This window comes from Sarcophilus harrisii, chromosome 1 (assembly GCF_902635505.1).
Source record: "Sarcophilus harrisii chromosome 1, mSarHar1.11, whole genome shotgun sequence".
Classification (NCBI taxonomy): domain Eukaryota; kingdom Metazoa; phylum Chordata; class Mammalia; order Dasyuromorphia; family Dasyuridae; genus Sarcophilus; species Sarcophilus harrisii.
This window is the reverse complement of record NC_045426.1, coordinates 148,135,450-148,158,312: the sequence shown is the minus strand read 5'-3', so window position 1 is coordinate 148,158,312 and position 22,863 is coordinate 148,135,450. Positions and strand designations below refer to the sequence as shown.

Here is a 22,863-nt window from a genome sequence, read left to right as displayed (position 1 = left end):
AGAATTCATTGCTCTACCCTTTGCATTTTAGTTAACATGTTGAGGTTGAAGTGTTGGAGGAATAAAATAAGTGGCTATCATACACCAGGTACTGTGCCAAGCATTTTACAAATATATCTCATTTGATTCTTATGACAATCCTGGTGTTATTTTTATCCCCATTTTATGGTTGAAAAAATTATGGTTAAGTGGTTTTCCCAGGGTCACAAAACCAATAAGTTTCTGAGGCAAAATTTTAACTCGGCTTATCCTGACTCTAAAACTCAAAGCTCTTTTCCCCTACATTGAATGGCCTCCATGCTACTATAACTTTTGAGTTATTTTGTTAGTTTTTTTATAGTCTTTCTGCCTCACCCATTGTTGTTACGTTATTATCTGTTGTTTCTTGCAGCAGCCAGGATGGCTGCGTCTGGATATCCTTCTTTACACTCTAATGTACTTCCTCTAACCTGCCATATGCTTGGAAGCAAAAACAAGCTAATAAGTTTTTTAGAATTGTTTCTGAAGCAAGAGTGAACAGGCCTGGAGCAGAGACCCAAGTAACTTTCCGAAGAGACAAGTGTATGGCTTAATTTAGTGCACAGACTTTGTGACATCCCCTTTGGTCATTCAGAGCCTTTTCTTTTCTTCCTTTCTGGTTTTTAGCTATGCTCTGGACTGAGGAAGTGACCAAATGATCATAGAGAGGTGAGATGTACCTTCATATTTTAATAGTTATTTAAATTATATATTTGTCTACATAAATAAACGAGAGTATAGGATGTTTTTCATTGGGTAATTCTAATGGCTTCTTGAGTAAATGTTAATACTGTTATTTTCTTAAACATTCCCCGCCTCTGACAGGCCTCCTACAGCAAACCTTGTTTTTGGCAGCAGGAACCAAATGTTAATTATGGTCATATCATTTCATGAACATAATTTAAAACACAAGACCTAGGTTAATCCCTAATGAAAAATGGATAAACATGCTAAGGCTTTTAGACAATCTTAAGAGTTAATATTTCATGAGTTAATATTTTGACTATCTATCTGAGTTCTCTGCTAATCAACCAATTCCATGCATTTAGAAAAGAAACAAGAATGAACCTGGGTTTCTTGAATTTAGATTTAGGAAATAAATATGTTTTGTGACTTACAATTCGATTCAAATTAGGTTCAACGTAGAATCATAGATTTTCTGAGAAGAGAGGGTCCTTAGAGGTGATCTAATCTAATGTTTGTCTGGAAAATAATTCCTTCACAATATAGTCTAGTTGTTATTTGAAGACTCCTAAAGGTGGGGAGTTCTTTCCTGTAGAAGATAACTCATTCAATTTTTGGATAATTCTATTTGTTAAAAAATCTTTCCCTTCTGTGGCACTGACCCTGTATGTGTGGCTTTGCAGTGGTAGCATAGGGTAATGAATACACAATTCAAGTCCTATCTTTGACAGTTATTGACTTTGTGACCCTGACCAAGCCATTTAAAATTTCATCTGCAAAATGAGAAGGGGATAGAGGTGTTTGGATAGGAGGGGAAGGAAGTCTGGATTAGATAGTTTCTGCAATCTTTTTTTAAACTCCAAATCTATGATCCTAAGAGTTAGTAGGAAAAGTTTTGTAAAAAAAAATAGGATGTGGGCTTTGAGGGATTGATAATTAGGACTTAGGTAATCATTGCATATTCTCAACCAGACCCCTACTTTTCTTTTAGGGTATACTTATTAAAATGACTCTCATGTTTCTGGCTGCTATTGCAAGTCAAATATCTGAATCAGGGGAAAAAAAAAAAACAAAGATGGTATTTTTCCACTAGCTTCTTCACTGAAGAACTGAGTGATAGGCTTAATTGTTATCCCTCAAGACAACCCTAACCCTCATAGGGAGATGATTTTTAATGGAATGAGGAAGAAGAGTAGGTATACAATATAAAGCAAATCTAGAAATGCTTAGCGCGTTACTTGAATCAATATGATTCAAATTAATATTGTATTTTATAACATGTTATATTCTCATAGCATGAATGAGACAGAAAATAAATATTATTCATTATTCAAGTCCTTTAAAAAGAATAAAAACATCTCACTTAACATTCATTTGCCTCATGTAGAACCATGGGTCTTTGACCATTAGTCTTGACTTCTGATCTTGTTATTAGCTTAAGAAGCAAGATGATCTTTGCTTTACAGATAAGGTTAATTAGGCACAGGAATATAAAGCTAGATATGGTAGGTTAGCTGTAAACAGAACAAAACAAAAACATCACACTTCACTAAATGCTAATGTAATCATATGCCAGGGAAATTAGCAATATGAGACTCCAGAGGAGTTAAATTTGGTCCCTTCTGACTTGAGTGCATACTTTGTACTAGAAGTATCAAACACATAGCCTGTCTAGAAACCAGATTAGAGTGTAATTGGGAAATATTTAATAAAGTAAAAAATATAATAAAAGATAAAAATATTACATCTGTATGGACTGTTATCTAACTAGTTATTTATTTTTAGTTTCCAACATTTTACTTTTATAAGTTTGGTTTTCCGTTTTTTTCTCCTTCCCCTTTTTCCTTCCCCAAACAGCAAGCAATTCAATATAGGTTATACATGTACAATTGTAATATTAAATTTAAAAAATAAATCAATTTATAACCTCTAGGGATTCTTATGTACGCATTGGTGCTTTTCCCTTCACTTTTCCATATGAGCTTGACACTTCTAATAATCATAGAATTGAAGATAGAGGGGACCATAGAAACCATTTAATCCAACTCCTCATTTTACAGATGAGGATACTGAGGTCCACAAGAGTTCAATAACTCATCTAAAGTCATTCATTGACCCCAAGAGCTATCTATCCTTGTCCCCCCTAGAGAAAGGAGGTGCACCTAGGTAGCTCAGTAGTTTGACCCTTTGAGAAGAAAGTCCTGAGTTCAAATTTGACCTCACACACTGATCCTTAACCTCTTAGCTTTTCTAAATTCTCTTAACTTCTTTCTAGCTAAGTTTTCTCATCAATGTAAGAAATATAAATAACATGGGAAATGTAAGAAAAAGTAGAACCTGAGTCTTTTGACTCTGAATGTAGTCATCTTTATTTTTACTGAACCTTATCAGATGAAATAAGATGCTTACATAAGTTACCATTCCTTTCAATGTTTGTTCATAATTTTAATACTTAAACATTCTCCATGAGGTTAATATGTATCTCAGTGTTCATTGGAAGAAATTGATCAGGAAAAGACAAAAGTCCAATATATCAAATTCAGAGAATGGAAAGAAAGATTTCTGGGAAAGGTTAGTAGAAATGGAAAGATAAATTAAGCAGACTTCAGGAAAGAGGTGGACGTACTCACTAACTTTTTCATTTTCTCCTTTTAAACAAAATTTCCATTCACTGTCGCCTACACCAGTGAGTTTATAAATAAAAAAATTATGCTGGAGGAGATTTATATGCTTTATTTTAAGAGTCCTGAGCAAGGAACACACAGAATGACAGAATCCTGACTTGGAAGGGATTATGGAGGCCAACTAACTCAAGCTGTAACTCAACAAGAATCTTCTCTCCAGCATCCTTGACAAGTTGTCATTTCAGTCTCTTCTTGAAGGCTTCTAGTCATTGGGAGATGCTTGATTTTCTCATCATTCTACTTGTAGATAGTTTTGATTGTTAGGAACTCTTTTCTTAAAGCTAAAATCTGCCCTTTAGCAACTGATGTCCCTTGCTCCTAATGCAACCCGTTGGGATCATTCAGAACACATCTGTTCCCTTTTCCACATGACAGCTCATCATATATTTAGAGACAACTAACCTATCTTCTCTTCTCTAGGTTAAACAACCTCAGGTATGACAGTAATCTTCTTATGGAATGATCTCCTGACTACTGCCCCAGAGAAGAATCTTACTGTTGCTGGAATATGTTTTATTGATTGGGTACTTCTACATCAAAGGATCACATGGGAAGTATATGTGTTCTTGTATCAGTCTTATCCACATATAATAATCATCTTTACCTGCTGAAATTCTGGCACTGGAGCTGGCAATGGGTTCAGAGGGGCAGGTTATGGTAGGGCCTCAGTGTTCTGACAATAGAATAGCCTCCTCTTTTTTTTCCTAACTCAGACAATCACAGATATGCCTATGGTAAGGACAAAGTGACCTGGTTTATCTAGATGCTTCCAATTCATGTAGTGTATAAATGCTTGTACAGATAATGCTTTCTCATGAAAACTGAACTAAGGCTGAATTCTTTATATCATACTGACCTGAGCGTAATTCCAAGTAATCTTCTTGCAACCAAAGACAATCAGTATTTTCTGGACATTGACCCCAAGAGCTATCTATCCTTGTTTCCCCTAGAGAAAGGAGTTGCACCTAGGTGGCTCAGTAGTTTGACCCTTGAGAAGAAAGTCCTGAGTTCAAATTTGACCTCAGACACTAATCTTTAAACTCTTAGCTTTTCTTAATTCTTTTAACCTCCTCTTCTTGTCTTAGTTTTCTCATCTATAAAATGGGGATAATAATAGTGCCTACTTTCCAATGTTTTTTTAAAAATTTATAACAAACATTTCCATAACATGGTATTATAAAAAGATAATTGTACATGTAATTGCAAATTATATACAACTTGCTATTCCTTTTAAATGTATTATAAAGTTATCATGCAAATTTCTTTCCTTTTTTTCCTCCTTTCTCCACCCTAGAGATGGCTAACATTTTTTGTAAGAATTAAGTGAGATATTTATAAAGTGCTTTGCAAGACTTAAAGTATTATATAAATGGTAGTTATTAGTATAGAAATAAATTTGCAGGATGCTTATTAATATCTCTACCTATTGTTGGCCTTACTTCTTTAGAGAAAAGAGCTACTTCTATATCAAGTAAAGCAAAAAATATATTAGTTAGCAATTAAGAGAAGAGAGAATTCTTATTCTTTTTTAAAAATTGTAGTAGCTTTTTATTTTCAAAAGACGTTTGAAGATAATTTTCAATGTTCATCCTGGCAAAACCTTGTGTTCCAATGTTTTCTCCCTGTCTCCCTCACTTTCCCTTCTTCTGGATAGCAAATAATCCAGTATAGGTTAAACATGTGCAATTCTTCTAAACATATTTTCACATTTATCAAGCTGCTCAAGAAAAATCAGATCAAAAAGGAAAAAAAGCACAAGAAAGAAAAAAAACAAGAAAATAAATAATAATAACAACAACAAAAAGTTAAAAACACTATGCTTTAATCCATATTCTGTCTCCATAGTCATCTCTCTGGAGGTGGATGGCTATTTCCATCACAAGTCTATTGGAATTGCCTAGAATCATCTCATTGTTGAAAAGAGCCAAGTTCATCATAGTTAATCATCATATAATCTTGTTGCTGTGTACAGTGTTCTCTTATTTAACATCAGTTCATATAAGTCTTTTTAGGCTTTTCTGCCATCATCCTGCTCATCATTTCTTATAGAATATTTCATTACATTCATATACTATAACTTATTCAATCATTCCTCAACTGATGGGCATCCACTCAGTTTATAATTCCTTGTCGTTACAAAAAAGGGATGCTACAAACATTTTTGCCCAAGTGGATTCTTTTCCCTTTTTTATGATGAGAGAATTTTTCTTATTCAAATTTGCTACATTTCTTCTTATTCTATTTGGACAGATCACCATATATTTATGGCAGGGGATAAACCCAACAACAATAGAAAACTTAAAAGAAAAAAAAGACTTTAGAATGGAATGCAATTCCATTCCCAGAACATCTGCAATGGTATGCTGAATATCACAGATAAGAATAATTTTAAACTGGTGGGAAGATAGTGTCAGACTTTCACTGTAGCCTGCTTCAGTCTAGATTAAAAAAAAACATCAATCTGCTCAACAGATTTTCTTTTTTTTTTCAAGCTTATTTATAGTTATTTGTCATTATATCACGAAAAATAGAATGTAAATAAACAAGGTGGAAAAAGAAGCTATTAATATTTCTGTCAGAAAGGGCAGTTATTAAGGAGACCATACTCTGGAAAGAAAAGTTTGAAATGGAAAGATTCAGTGTGTTGAGGTTATAACCTACTGTCCTGCTCTGAGGCAACTAGGTATTTAAGTCTTTAGTAGCAAAAAATCTTCCTAGTTGAACATATAGTAAAATACATGAAGGGAAGCCCAAGTCATTTTCAAATTCATGATTTTATCAGAACCCAAAGATATTCTATACCATGGGGCAGATTATTTCCAAGTTTGTTCCATTATCCTCTAGAGGAGACTTGATCCCTGATGCTAAGGGCTACTGTTGCCTCCAGCTGAAAGTAAAATAATAATGGTGATGAAAATGACAATGGCTGGCATTTCTATTATGCTTTAAGGTTTAAATTTAATCTTCACAGCAACCCTGTGAAGTAGGTATTGTTAAGTATATGTATGGTCAATTCACAAATAAGGAAATTGGACCTCAGTTCCAGTGCTCTATCCAATGCACCACCAGAGCAATATGAATAATGGGTATTTATTAAAGGATTGAGTGACTGAGTCAGAGCCAATGAGTATCTCTTACAAGTCATGACAGTTCAACTGTATCAGATAGCTTAGGTAAATCATCAATGTTATAAAAACATTTTGTGTGTGTGTGTGTGTGTGTGTGTGTGTGTGCATGTGTGTGTGTTTTACCAAAAATATGATTACATTGGTTTAAGTGCTCATGACCAACCCAGATGTATGCCCTGAAATTCTTAGTATGTTATAGTGCCAGTTTGGACCAGAAGCAGAATTTAAATGCATATCTTCCTTATTCCAAGGCTGATCTGAGCTGTTTGTCTTCCCTGTAACAATTTTAAATGTTTCTTACTAACAAATAATCAAAAGCTGCTGATTGGTAGAGTTCTACTGAGGGAGTTTACATAATACCTACCCCCTTTAAATTCTGACTAAACCTAGAAGACACCATTTGAAGATTGACTATGTCTATTGTGGGAATTTCAGAGGATAAGGTTGGTTTGTTTTTTGTTTGTTTTGTTTTGTTTTAATTCTATATGAGATCCAAGTGAATTCCCAGTTCTTAAGTCCTCTCTTCTCCTCTTGCTCTCTTCCCTTATAAAAAAAAAATTTAAAGAACTATTAAATCCATAGAAAGGGTTCTGGGATAATGACAGCACCCTTCAAAGCATGGTTTATGGGTTCATGATTCTGATATATGTAGATTAAGATTTATTCTCAAATCAAGAACTGTAAATTTGAGGTGAAAATTACATGCTTCCTAAATGGAGATGGTTGACAAACTCAAAATGGAGTTGGCTACATCATTCAATCACATACTTTATGGATATTATCAGTTTTCTTTCAGGCACAAGGAACTGTGAACAATCACATTAAGCCACTTGTTACCAAGAGAATCAGATATGGCTAGATCAGAAAGGAAATGAATTTACAATGAGCTTAATTTTGATCATTACTTTGCAGAGAATTTGGATTCTAGCACTCAAAACAGCAATTCTGAAATGCAGTCAGTTAATTAATTCCTTAATCTGTTTTTAAAATAGTTTTTTCCCCAAAATATATGCAAAGATAGTTTCACTTTTGCAAAACTTTATGTTCCAAATTTTTCTCTTTTTAACTCCTTTTCCTCTCCCTAGGACAGCAAGCAATCCAATATAGATTAAACATGGGCAATTTAAAATATTTCCATATCTATCATGCTGGGCAAGAAAAATCAGATTAAAAGTGAAAAATAAAACACAAAAAAAGGAAAAAAAAACCAAGCAAACAAATAACAATAACAACAAAAAGGAGAAAATAGTATTCTATGATCCACATTCAGTCTCCATAGTCCTGTCTCTGTATATAGATGATATTTTCTATCACAAGTCTAATAGAACAGTCAGTTCCTTACTCTAATCAGGAAATTAAATAATTAAAAAAAAAACATTATCAGATTTAGTGAGCACAAGTCTCCCTTTTCCTTCCCTCCTCCCTCCCTCCCTCCCTTCCTTCCTTCCTTCCTTCCTTCCTTCCTTCCTTCTTTCCTTCCTTCCTTCCTTCTTTCCTTCCTTCCTTCCTTCTTTTCTTCCTCCCTTCCTTCCTTTTTTTTCTCCCTCCCTCCCTCCTTTCTTTCTTTCTTTCTTTCTTTCTTTGTTTCTTTGTTTCTTTGTTTCTCTCTTTCTTCCTTTCTCTCTTTCTTTCTCTCTTCCTTTCTTTGTCTCTTTCTCTCCTTTTTTTCTTTCAAATTAAGTTGCTTAGATCTTCAAGATCAAGAGTGAATTTGATTTCTTTTGCTATGCATGTTTGCTTGCATTTTCAATGCCTTAAACAAAGTACAAATTTAATTATAAGAACTTAAGTATCTTTCTTGCTCTTCTAACTGAAGAAGCAAGTTAAAATCTCAAGTAGCACAAAGAAAGACAAGTAATAACAACAGGAATTTGCTTTCTTGATGGTTGAGAATTTAAATGTGAACTAGCTACAATTTCCTAGGTTTCCTCCCCTACCTCCCAAGATTCAGCACCAGTTCTAAATCCGAACTTTTACTCCAGATTGAATTTCCCCTTCTCTGCCTGCCCTAACACTTAGTCCTGCTTGACTCAAATAAGTACCATATAAGATCCACCTCACTTCACTAGTTTTAGTGCCTAATTCCATCCAGATACTCACTAGTCTGTGCAGTGTCCATGCTCCTTAATTGTTCCTTTTTATTATGTCACCCTTCACTAACACTTGCTTCCTTTGCTTTCTCTCTCTGCTAGCTCCCATATTGTTCTGTGTTTTGTGATTTTTTTTATCTCCCTAGTATGCCAATTTTCTCCTTTGAAGTATCAGACATTCCCCATATAAAAACTTGATTGATGTGTGAACTGTTTAGTACACTTTTTTACATTTATAGGGTTTCTCTCCATTCTGTGCCCTGGATTGTTGTGAGCTGGAACTAATGGTTTCAATAGCCACAACTACCTTCTAAGCCTTGGCTTAGGGAACTTTGTGTTCTCAAGTACCTCCCTTTTATTCCCTGAGACCAGGGTTCATACAAGGAGCCTTGTCTGAAACTCTGTGCCTCTCAGGCTTTTCTCCTTAACAATTGAAATGGTAGATAAAAGAGACTCTTTTGAGGGCATTATATTGTGGAATCCAAAACCTTATCAAACCAGTAATAAGACATTAATCAATGTCTGTTGAATTTTATTATTTGATACCATAGAGACAAGCTACTTGGGAATGTGGTATATTAAAGGTATGCACTTTAATTGCTTATTTGACCATAATATTTAATTTCTAATTGTAGAAAATCTGTAATAGATGAGTCAGCATATGTGGCAGCTGAGCTAGTAGGAATATCGTTCAAAAGATCTTGGAAATGGTAGATATGTCAAAGGACTGGAGAAAGAGAAATCTTATTCTGATTTTCAAAATAGGGAATAGAATAGAAATCTGGGAACTTCTTAACAAAAGGCTAGTGATCATAGAATGCTTTTTGGCAGAGATACTAGAGTGGTTTGTCATTTTCTTCTCTAGCTCATTTTACAAGTGAGGAAACTGAGAGGCAAACTGGGTTAAGCCACTCACTTAGGGTCACACAACCAAATAAATGTCTGGGGCTGGATTTAAACTCATAAAGTGAAGCCTTCCTAACTCTAGATCAGTCATCCAGTCCACTGTATCACCTAGTTGCCTCAGGAAAAAGTACCAAATGTGAAGTGCTCAAGGAGTAGGACAGATAGTACTAAATGCTCTAAAAGTTGAAAGGAGGAAACAGATTCTTCAAGGAGTACAAATTGATCAATAGGTAAATAGGAATGGATTTTATAATTCTGAGTAAAAAGGCCCTTAATAAAGGAGGAAATATTCTGAGAAACACAAGTTCTTTTTCTATTTCTTTCTCTTTTTTTGAAATATATTTAAAACTAAATACAAAAAAAAAATTTTAAAAAGAGAAACAAAAAAGGAAAATTAAAAAACCAAAACAAAATATTGTCATGTGCTCAGCAGAACATCAGGGAGGATTCAGAATATGTAACAATAAATTTTCATTTCAAGAAAGCATATATACAAGTTTTCTTTTGTGTCATTTATTTTTACTCTAATTTGAACTCAGGAAGATGAGCCTTTCTGACTCTAGGTTGGGGCACTCTATCTACTGAGCTTCCTTTCTGCTCCCATAAATACCCATTGATACCCATATACACATGCATACCTTTATCTATATCCAGATCTATTTCTTTACCTGTATCAGCATTTTATCTGTATCTGCATTTATAACTATATTCATATCCATATCTGTATCTATAGTAAGTGATTTAACATACCTGCATTTCAGTTTCCTTATCTGTGATACGAGTGTTAGGTGTGATAAATTATAGATAGATATCAAGGATGGAATTTGAACACAAGTCGAAATTGGACTAGATGACATCTAAATTCCCAACTATTGTGCTGAATTATTTTTAAAGATTTCCTTTAATAAAATTCTTTCCATAATCTTGAAACATTTCCCCAAATTTCTCCTAACTCCCAGATCACCCCCATGGCTTTGCAAACTGGAACATTAATGTTTCTGTACTAAGTGTCATATTTTAAAAAAATTTTGGAGCTGGAACCAAGCATACAGACTTCCCAATTTCCAAGTCAGCTTTTATTGTCATGGTCTCCTAAGTTTTAATGAGCTAAATGGGAGATATCTGTTCCAGCATTCTTCTGGAGGTGAGTGAATCAAATTCACCTTTAATACATGCACAGCAGTAAAATCATTTGCCTTGAATCAGCAGGGCAATAGTGTCCATGGAATGTGAGTGAGTCATTTCAGAAATGTGTGTGGTCCTGCATGTTGGGTGCCTAACACCCACCAGCTTCTTACTGTCTAGTAGCATAATATCTCCACACTAGAGCTCTAGAAAGTGTCTATTTAAAGAAACTATAATTATCCATTTTTTCATGGTGATGTGGATATTAAGATAATTGTGAGCTGTGGGGGAGTGGGAAGGGTCCGGAAGCCTTAGCACACAGATTAGGGAATATGTCGGGGAGTGGAAGCTAGAAAGTCACTCATATAAGTATTTCTGTGCTACTCAGGATGATAGATTTAGTCTTTTAGTTCAACACCCTTATTTTATTTTAGAAATGAAAACTGTGGTCCAGAGAATTAAATGACTTTTTCAAGACCACACAGATAAGAAACTGTGCCATATTTGGAGAACTTTAATTCAGATGCTCAGACTCACATTGCAGCATTTTTCTCATAATATCTTACATGATATTATAGCTAAGGAGTATGACTGGGATTCTGACTGAGACAGGGAATAAACCTGGACAACTGGAGTGGCAACTAGAGAAGCCATGGTGAGGACTCATAGCAGTAGAATGTAAGCTCCCTGAGGGTAGGATTGATCCCTTCTTGTATTTGTAATGGAAGTGCCTAACATAACTGTGATGCTCCCAGAAGTCTCCTAGAGACAAATATATGTATTATATATATATATGCATATATGTAACTATATATGTATATCTTAGATGTAAATTCAATAATTAAGTCTAACATGAAATTGTTAGTATTAGGGAAACAAAATTAGAGGGAAATCTGAGACAAAGTCTAGTTTTTCTGACAAATTCTCCTTAAAATGTTCATAATCAATAGAAAGGGGATTGAGTATGTAGATTCAGATTCCTCTTTGGAAAGTTACTAAGTTACACATGTAAACTTCCAAGAGTCTCAATTTCCTCATCTCTTTAAATGAGGGGGTTTTAATATATATGGCTTCGAGGTCTCTTCCAGCTCTACATTTATCTTATTCACACACAATTATTTTATTTGTTGACATGATATAACCTTACCTTACTTAATGACTATTAGTCAAATGTGTTTTGATGATTTTCCCCTCTTCTTTTAGGTGGTTGCTATTTTTTTTTCATATTAGAGTTCACCTGTGATCACCTATTTCTGAACTAGGAAAGATACTGAGGACATGAAGAAAGAATCTTCTTTAAGTGCCAATTGATGCTATTCTATCACTAAAGAGAGAGTTTCATGTTTTCATGTTGGAATGGAGCACACTTTCATGTCTTTGAACATGTTGGGCATAAAGAGCCTCATCCTGGGGCTGGATTCCTGGCTACTAAGGGGGAGAACAGCAAATCAGGGACCCCATTCTGGTTCCCTGCACTAAGCTCTTGAAGTGTTTTCTCATGGGACACTTTCCTCCCAGGACAGAGGGCACCTGAACTAAATGAGGTAAACCAAAATCATAGTAGCAAGCTCCTACTCCTGATTCCAATTAAAATCATACCTCCTGCAGGAAGACTTTCCCAATCTTTCTTAATTCCTTCTATTAATTATTTCCTATTTATCTTGCATTTAGTTTGCTTTGTATATATTTGTCTTCATGTTTTCTCCTCCATTAGATTATAAGCTCCATGACAACAGAGACTACCTTTTGCTTCTTTTTTGGGTGCCCAGTGCTAAGTACAGTGCCTGGCAAAAAGTAGGGGTTTAATAAATGTCTATTGAATTGATCAAGGTGATCTCCTATAGATTTTGTTTTTTGTTTTGAATGTCAAAATACTGTTAGGAATAGAAAAGGATTTAAAGTTGGAAGGCAAGTGAGAGGTCATTTGATAGGATTGTATTGGACAAGGAAACCAAGGGCCAGCGAAATTGAGTGATGTGCCCAAGATCACATAGATAACAAGTGTGAAAGTGAGATTCAAATCCAGCTATATTGATTCCTCCACCAAGAGTCTTTCCAAATGACAGTGCTTTCTCCCAAGTTCCACCTTTCCCTATCACACTGGATCCATACCTATCCGTTCAAAAAATCAACTATTTCAATTTTACCAAAGAATTTCTAAGGGGGCCACCATTTATGAGAAAGAAAAGTACATGCACTGTTTTCAAAGGGAATGAAGAGTTAGGGGTTGTCAAATGCTAAAATGGGTAACAAAACTTGGAAAGATAACAAAATTCAGCTCATAATATAACTCTACCAGAGGATGGCTCTGACCACACAACTCAGTGATGATTTTTAAAAAGAATCTTGGAGGTCTACTGAGTAGAGAAGTAAAGAGATTGTCATGCAAAAGTGACCCCATTATGCAGTAAATAAGATAGCGAATATTATTTCTTTGGGGAGGAAAGACATAGGGAAGTCATAAAGGAAAATCCATTTCAATTTTTTACCAACAGGCTCTTGGGTCTTACTTACCAATCTTGCACAGCATTGAAAGATTCTTCATTGGTGATGTCATACATTAGAATAAACCCCATGGCACCCCGGTAATAAGCTGTAGTAATTGTCCTATATCTTTCTTGACCTGCTGTGTCCTAGAAAACAAAATACAATATTAGTAAGTCTCTGAATCATATGGTAAAATATCTATGGCAAAGAGATGAATAATATGGGAACAACCCTCCCAAGCTTCTGAAACATTTTTCAGGAAATAGACAATGGATGTTGTCTGTTTCTAATGACTCCCAAGCTTGGGTGTCATCATAGCCCAAAGCAATATTTTCTGTTGATAAAGAGCCCTCATTAAGGAACTAACTTTAAATAGTCAGAATACATCTCAATTCACATTTGCTAATTTCCCTCTCTCTTCCTCTCTCTCTCTCTCCCTCCTTCCTCTCCTTCTCTTTTTCTCTTTCTTCTTTCTCTCTTTCTTTCTTTTTTTCTTCTTTCTTTCTCTCTCTTTCTTTCTTTGTCTCTCCTTTCTTTCTCTGTCTCTTTTCCTTTCTTTCTCTCTTTCTCTCTTTCTTTCTTTTCTTTCTTTCTTTCTTTCTTTCTTTCTTTCTTTCTTTCTTTCTTTCTTTCTTTCTTTCTTTCTTTCCTTTATTCTTTCCTTCTTTCTCTCTCTCTTTTCCTTCCTCTGTCTCTCTTTTCCTCTGTCTTTCTTTTTTGTACACATATTTATCTATCATCTAACCACTCATTCAAAAATATACCTGTTATAAAATTACTATAGGAAATTCTTGGTGTAGAAATTCCCTTTTTCAATGTGTGCAGATAACACATTGGGAATCTGCTAATCCAATCACTTTGACATTCAGTAACTTCCGCATATATTCCCTCCTACCTTTCTGGTCTTCTTAAACCTAATTCACCCCACATGCTCCACAGTCCAGTGACACTTACAACTAATTTCACCAAGAAGACTCTCATCTTCTGACTCTACATTTTCCCTGACTGTCTCTAATACTTGGAATTATCTTCCTTTTCTTCTCTTTTCTTCCTGGCTATCTTGGCTTCCATCAAGTTATAGATTAAAATTTCTCCTTCTTTAAGAAGACATCACAATACTCCTTAAGGTTAATGCCTTCCTTCTATAGATTATCTTCAGTTTATCTTGGATTATCTTGTTTGTACATAGTTGTATTCCTTTTGAACTCCTTGGAAACAGGGACTATCTTTTGCCTTTTTTTTTTCATCCTTAATACTTAGCAAAATTCTTGATTCATAATAGGAGTTTATTAGAATGTTTGTTGACTGACTAGTCCTGGAGAGTTGCCTGAGGCACTTAAGAGACTCATCCATTTTCACATAGCTAAAATGTATTAGAGGCAACATTTGAAAATGAGCCATCCTAATGCCAGCATTGGCCTTCTCTCTGTCACACCCCAGCACTTCCCATTATGTTTCTCAAAACTGTGTTTGTTAGCATCACCTTCTATTAGCTACCATAAAATAGAAAATGTTTTTTGTATATTGGCAGTGATGGTATTAGCTGGCAGTGTTTAAGTCCAGTCTCCTTATTAGCTTAAAACTGTTTGCCTTACCAGAGAATAATTCACACATGTGTCCAAATGTTCACACATTAGTTAATGGAGAGATAATTTTCAGGGAGATGCTAAGAATTCTGATTTTTCCTCTAACAGTACATATACCATATTGGTACTATAGTTAGCTTTTGGTTAGTGGTAAGTGTTTGATGAGGATCTTAAAATGTGATATGAAAATATGAATTTTTGTAAACTGAACCATTTTCTCCACTAATTTCCATTATAATTTCTGGATATTTTATCTTCATTTCTGAATAGTCTTCATTTGGCTGTGACTCATTTATTTGGAACTCAATTAAAGCCAAAGTGACACAGTGGAAAAAATAGTAGATTTGAAGATAGAGATCTTGGGTTCAAATCCTTTATTTGTAATAAAAAAAAATGGATTAAGCAACTTCCAAAATAACTTGCTGATAAAAGTCTTTTACAGTTGTCTTACTTTAAAAGTCTTGTATTCATTATATAAATTGTTCTCCTGATTCTGCTCACTTGACTTTGCATTACCTTATATAAGTCCTTCTGGGTTTCTCTAATTTACATTTTGCCATTTCTTGTAAGGTAATAATATAGCCTTACATTCTTATATCATAATTGTCCAGTCATATTCTAAATGATATTCTCCTTCCATCTTCTAGGAATCATGAAAATCTAGTCATTCTTTTCCATAAATAATCTGAACCATCTTTCATGTTCTCTGATAAACTGGTTGTAGAAGAAAGTGTCATATCCTTGCTTTCCACTGACACTTTTGGACTCTCTCTGTTCCCACCACTCAGCAAACTTTGCTAAGGATCAGTTTATACATACAGTCGCCTCTAGGCCTTTCCTAGACACTACTTTCTACCAGTCAATCTCCAGGTCATTGTTCCTCCTGTGGCTAGGAATTTAGTGTGAGATTCATGGAATTTTCCTTTCTAACCCAAACCCCTGGAAGTAGTGTTTTCTTATGAACCTAAGTAACTCCATCTTGGTTCCAATACTTGCTATAGTTTGCTGAGTAATCCAATATCCTTTATCCTTTATCCCATTTCAAGCGATATTTCTTTGCTTCAATTAATTGTCTCTGTACCATATATTGTATAATATCCTTTTTGTGTGTGTGTGTGCAGATGTTTTCTTAGTTGCAATTAATTATAAGCACAATGCTGTCATTTCCTTCAATATATGTATCATATTACAGTTAGCTTTTAAGTGTCTGACATAGAATAAGATCCTGAAATGTGATGTAAAAATATGTATTTTTCCAAACTGAACCATTTTTCCTACAATTATCTCTAACATGTATCATTTATATATATTTTAAAAACAGGCATTTCTTAACTTGAATTTGTTTTTCAATATGCCTGTGTACCCCTGAACTTTGTAGTACAGCCAATCAGAGTACACAGTTCTTTTGATTTCAGTGCTTTTTAGTGTAAAAGAAGCCTTATAGAAAAATCTAATTTAATTTGTTTTCAGATACTAACCATGTGCATCAACTGGTTTGCAAGTTCTAAAACAACAATAGCAACAATAAAACTAGTTTACTTAAGTGACTGTTTTAGAGGATTTTTATTCCTTTTAACTTCCATAAATCCCTAGTCTTAGACTACAGAACTCCAACGTAGTAAATGAGTTAATATGTTCTCAATTTTCTCAACTTTCATAATCTACTTCTTCATTCCATCTCAGCCACATACAATCAGTCTACTTTGAAGCTCATCATCATCCACAAGAGATCAACTTCTATGATCAATAATTCTAAAATTCCTTTATCAACAATAATCTCCTACCCATTTCATTATTTTTTAAACCTCACACCTTCTAAATCCACTCTTTGTTCTTACCATAACCTTTAATTTCCCCCATTACTTGGTACTCTACAAAGATACTATTCATTCTCTGATTCTACTGTTCCTACTTCCAATCCACCCCCTCCCCCCCCCCCAAAAAAAAAAATAGGTGGCTAGATGGGACAGTGCTAGAGTGCTAGATCTGGAGTCAGGAAGACTTGAATTTGAATTTGGTCCCAGACACTTAGTAGCTGTTTGATTCTGATCAAGTCATTTACCCTCTGTCTGTTACAGTGTCCTCAATTGTAATGTGTATCATAATAGTACCAACCTTCAAAGGGCTATTATGAGGATCAAATAATACAATATTTGTAAAGTGCTAAACACAATGCCTATCGCAAAGTAGGTATATGATAAATACTTGTTCCCTTCCTTCCAATCTTGACACTATAATTAAACAATCCAATCTTCCATCTTCCTCTACTATGGAATCCTTTGTCCCCTTGTCCAATTGTCTTTGGTACTCTACCCAAACTCCAGCCTCAGATTATCTCTGTTGTTTTATTCCTTTGTTCCTATTCAGCACTAAAGAAAGCCATTTAACTATGCTGACTAAATCTACTACAAATTTGTGCTATTTAAACTCATATCTAATGGATTCTTTTACTCTTACAAATAGCCATTATTCCAGGATTTTTAGCCTTTGCTTTTCTCCTTGGTGTTCCCATACTATTCCCTGCCTCTACTTTCTCAGCCATGGACTTCACATTATATTTCAGTAAGAAAATATAGCTCTTCCACTCTGAGTTCTTTCTTCTCTCTTTTTCTTTAAATCTTAAAATCACCCAACATTAACTTTCATCTATCCTCCTTTACTCCATTTTCTGATGACCATCCTCATCCCAAACTTGTATCCTTCATCCCATTCCTTTCTGTTTCTTTGGACTGATCCCAACAAACATTCAGGATTCACCCTTTTTTGATCTATCCATCTCTTTAAGCTATCATCCTATATCTCTCCTCCCTTTTAATTGCCTTAAAAAGTTGATTTTTTAAATTATTTATATCATGCAATTGATCCCTCTTCCTTTAAACTTCCAGAGACCACATATTTTTCTATCCCTTGAAATTAGGTTTCTAACCACATAGTTAAACTGAATCTCTTTAAAGTTATTAATGATCTCTTAGATGCAAATCCAATCATCATTTTCTTAACCTCTCTGTAATGTTCAACATAGATGCTCACTGTCTTTTCCTAGATTCTCCTTTTTTTCTGAGTTTTCATTTTACTGCTATTCACTTTTGGTTCTCCTACCTAACTCCTCTTTTTCAGTAATTATCTATACTAGTTTTATAAATATAGATATAAGCCAAAATTCTGTTCCTGGGACCTCTTTTCTCCTCTCTATATGTACTCTCTCCTGGTAATTTTAATCATATTCTATTAATTAAACATTCTCTATATAGATAATTCCAATATTTCTATACATTTAATTGTCTTGAACTCTAGTTCTGCCTATTGAATATTTTAAATAAGATTCATCTAGTTGTCTCAAAATCAATACCATTACCTCAAAATTTATTATCTTCCCCCTCAAGCCCACCCCTATATCTACTGAGGTTACCATATTCCTAGTCACTCAGAGACATCATTAGCTCCTTATCCTCTCTCATCCCATACATCCAGCATATAGCTCAGTTGACACAAAGTAGGTGTTTTATAAAGGTTTGTTGCTTGATAGATTTCAACTAATTTTTTTTCATTTTATCCAAAAGCAAGTTTCTTGAATTAACATATAAGTAAATTTTCTTCAAAAGAGTTTAAGTGCTTTGGCCAAGATTATATAATGAAAGCCCTAGAGATAGAATTCATTTTCTGATGCCCCAAACAATAATCTTTCCATTCTACCTCATTGTCTCTCTAGTGGCCTATTTTATTTTATTTCATGTTTTGGTCTAGATATGTGATATCAACAAAATAGCCTTCTCAGGTGGAAAAAAAAAATTTAAAAACCTATCAATGCAGATTGGCAACTTTTCTGTAATTCCATAATCTTAAATAAAGAGTAGTTTGAGACACTGAAAGATTAAATGACATCATTGGTCATGCAACCAGTAGATATCAGAGATAAGAATTAGTCCTCAGCTCTCCTTATATAAGACTTGCCCTCTAACTCACATGCCAAGCTCTCTCTCAATATATTTCTTCTCCCTCCTTTGCCTTTCTCCTTGATCCTCCTTTTTACCTCTTCCCATATTTGCATTCAGTGAGTTGCTTTAAACCAAACACCCCACAAAGAATGTAATGTGGCTTTTCCAAAAGCCACATAACAGTGAAGGATGTCTAATTACAAACAGACAGAGAAGAGAAGATTCCAAAATTGTTGGATGTGCATCCTGCTGGCATGAATCTGAAAAGGAGCTAACAATCAAGCCCCATTGTGGTCATGATTGAAGCATTTCTGGGAGCCATTTCAAACCACCAAGCTGAGCAGCCCAGACCTCTCCAAAGTGAGGAAAAAAGGTTGGAACTCAAAAGGCTGAAAAGAAAAAAAAATAAACCCAGAGGTTCTTCCAAGTTGAAACCACACGACAGGTGGCAGATTCTCTACCATTACTTTTGACTTGAGCATCTACACAATAATCCAATCTGAAGTGTTTTTTTTTCTGAATTAAAGTCCCCATGGGGAAGCTGCATTATTGTGGGAAAGGATTTTGGAGAAGCAAATCCAGGGAGGGAATTAATATTTTTACTTTCTAATATGAATGAACAAAAGAATGAATATAAATGAAAAAACATGTAGTAAGTATTTACTATATACCAAACAAACTTGTATACCAAATATACAAGTATAACAAAGCTAGATAATTCTTGCCCTCAAGGATCTTAAAGTTTAGCTAGTAAATATGACACATAAAAAATAATAAAAAGGAAAAAGGAAAGAAGAAACAAATACACTGGAGTGATACACAGAGATGAAATTGATGATGCTCTTTTCAAAAAGCAGTTTTCCCTTTTTTAATATCATTAGTATTTTTCCCATGATGATGGGAGAAATGAAAAATCAAGTGAACACTTCATTTCACTCCTCATTCAGGGGTAATGATGGATGTCTATTTGGATCAAAAAACCCTTTTTATAATGTCAAGTGCCACTCCTGTAATTCCCTGTGAGCAGCCCAGGATAGCTCCTAGGCTGCTGAAATGATACTTCTCTCACATTGTTCAGGCAGTCTGACTGAGAGTTAGAGATCCTTCTTTTCAAATGAATTCTGACATTTGACTGTGCCTTAAATTTTTGACACTCTGTTCTTTCACTATGGGAGAACCACAATAAAAAAGCTCTTAGTCTAAGAAACTAAGGGGCAAAACTCAATCAAAAGGTGAAAATTATTTGTTATGCCCCAAACATTTTCCATTTCTTTCTTCTTTGAATAAGAAATAATTCATTTTCACTGTTTTAAATGACCAAATTCCTAATACACGCTAAAGAAAACATTCACTTTATAGTATTATAAGAATAAACAAGAAGCTGTTGCTGAATATTTGTTTATCTATTAATTAAAATGTTCAGAAATCTGGACACATACAAAGCATCTCTGATACTAATCAATGTGTAAAAGAGGCTAGAGAGACTGCTTCCTGGGAAATGGTGATGATTTGTGATGGAAATGCTTTGGAGAGACATGGGAACATGTGAAGACATTTACAATTAGTTCCAACCTGCTAACCAAATGGTAAAATGGTGGTCTTTTTGACTGGCTGCATAGATGGACCTGGGGGTGCCATCAAAAGGCACAACTAATCAAAAGTTCACTCAGTCATTTTCTCTTTGGCTGCTCAATCATGGTTTGACTCCTTTGCTTACTGAATTCAGTGAAAGTCAGTAATGTAAGAGGAGAGGCCTTGGAACTCCCTGCCCCCAGTGGCTAAAACCTGATGACATGAAAATTGGCTCCAGTCTTATTGCCTTGCCATTATTCTCCTCCATTTTAGGTGAATGGGATTTATCTGGAGTTTCTGCTGCTGTGGATTATAAAAGGTCAGGAGAACAAGCCTTCAGAAGAATTGGAATTCATGTCAGATGTTGCATTAAGCCAAGTATTAATTAATGGCCTGAAGAGCAAGGAGTGAGTGGCTTTTGGGATTCAACCCAGAGATCAGGACTCAAATGCAGTAATGACACAGATATGAACTTGGTGAGAACTGAGCTAAATTTGAACCCAATCTCTCTAGAAGCCAATATAATGTAGGGGAGAGTGCGCTGGAGCAATGGACAGAAATATTTGTAATTTTGTTCCTGCTTATACCTTTTTATTATTATTGTTATTATTATTATAACTTTTTTGTTGACAGAACCCATGCCAGGGTAATTTTTTACAACATTATCCTTTGCACTCACTTCTTTTTCCGACTTCTCCCCTCCCTCCCTCCACCCCTCCCCGATATGGCAAGCAGTCCTATACATGTTAATATGTCGCAGTATATCCTAGATACAATATATGTGTGCAGAACCAAACAGTTCTCTTGTTGTACAGGAAGAATTGGATTCAGAAAGTAAAAATAACCCGGGAAGAAAAACAAAAATGCAAACAATTTACATTCATTTCCCAGTGTTCTTTCTTTGGGTGTAGCTGCTTCTGTCTATCATTGATCAATTGAAACTGAATTAGGTCTCTTTGTCAAAGAAATCCACTTCCATCAGAGTATATCCTCATACAGTATTGTTTGTTGACGTATATAATGATCTCCTGGTTCTGCTCATTTCACTTAGCATCAGTTCATGTAAGTCTCTCTAAGCCGCTCTATATTCATCCTGCTGGTCATTTCTTACAGAACAATAATATTTCATAACATTCATATACCACAATTTACCCAACCATTCTCCAATTGATGGGCATCCATTCATTTTCCAGTTTCTAGCCACTACAAACAGGGCTACCACAAACATTTTGGCACATACAGGTCCCTCTCCCTTCTTTAGTATCTCTTTGGGGTATAAGCCCAGTAGTCTGCTCGTACCTTTGAAGCAAATATCTTTTTGTAAAGTCAAATTGATGTGAAGTGACTAAATTGACCTAGGACACAATTCGCTGCTGATTAACAGATGCTCAAGTCAATGGCCTTAGAGAAGAGGTAACTCAAAATCATTCAGAATCCTCACTAGCCTGACTCTAGAAGAGTGAGCTAGAACATATTCACGATATAAAGAATACGAGAGGCAAATACTAAGAGTTTGATAAGCAATATTGACTTCTTTTGCTGCTAGGTGGTATAAAAGATACAGAACTGAACATAGGAGTCAGAAAGAGCTGATTTGCCTCAGAAATGTACTAGCTATGTGCTTCTAGTTAGATCATCTATAATATTTCTTAAGTTTAGTTTTCCTCATCTATAAAATGGGGATAATAAAAACACCCACTTCATAGAATTGTGAGCATCAAATGAAATAATATGTGTAAAACCACTTGTAAAATTTAAAGTGCCATAAAAATTAGTTAGCACCACCACCGCTACCATCACCATTTTCATCATCAAATGTTTTTATCTTTGATATTCCAAATGAACACATTTCATACTAGAACTCTTACCAAAAAAAAAAATAATAATCTCCAGTGATGAAATTGCATCTGGTTCACAGAACAATGCATTTGTGGCCTTGGGTTAATGGAAGCAACCTCAGGCTCTCTGCATTGTGATAATAACCAGACCAGGAAAGGAATAGAACAAGTAGGGATCAATGTCATTATTATCAAAATGCATGGGTTAAGTGTATGTCTCTGTCTTTTAAGTACTCTAGGAATGGTCCAGAGTATCACTGCTATAAAATAAAGCTGACTTTGATTTGCATTATGTTTTAGAGAGACAGATAAACAAACTGATAGACAACACTGCTGAATATTAGGGAAAGGTATTTTGGAGCTGAAGAAAATTGGCTCCATGGAGATTATGTGACCAAGCAGGGTCATACAATTAACCCCAATGAAATAAGTAAAACAAATATTTAATAGGTGATAAAAAAGATAATTAAAATTGGGCTGGAAACTTTAAAAAATAAGGAATAAAAAGCAGGCTACATGGTGGTTTCCAGAAAACTTGAAATGGATATAAAATTAGGTTCATTTTGGCATTTTAAAAGATAAAAATCTGCATTCCTGATGCTTTGACAGATTTTGCCTGAAATGCCTTATGAATCATCACAGAAAGGTTGAGTTATATTTGTTTTATATATATATTAAGGTTAAGTACATTGTATTTTATTTATCTTATGGAAATTGGTGATCTATACATAGTGTATATATTTGATAATGTTCTATTATTTGGAATGTTTTATCTATGTCTCCCTAATATGCACATTAGAATCAGTGAAG

General features: G+C 34.7%; 1 protein-coding gene across 2 annotated transcripts in view; it reads right to left on the bottom strand.

Moving 5' to 3' along the window:
* Positions 1-22,863, bottom strand: part of RAB3C (RAB3C, member RAS oncogene family) — a 320,415-nt gene that overhangs the window by 132,563 nt on the left and 164,989 nt on the right. For both annotated transcript variants that reach the window (XM_031965327.1, XM_012541040.2), the window contains exon 3: positions 13,150-13,268. In XM_031965327.1, coding sequence (XP_031821187.1) covers positions 13,150-13,268 — 119 coding nt within the window. The remainder of the gene's footprint in view (positions 1-13,149; positions 13,269-22,863) is intronic.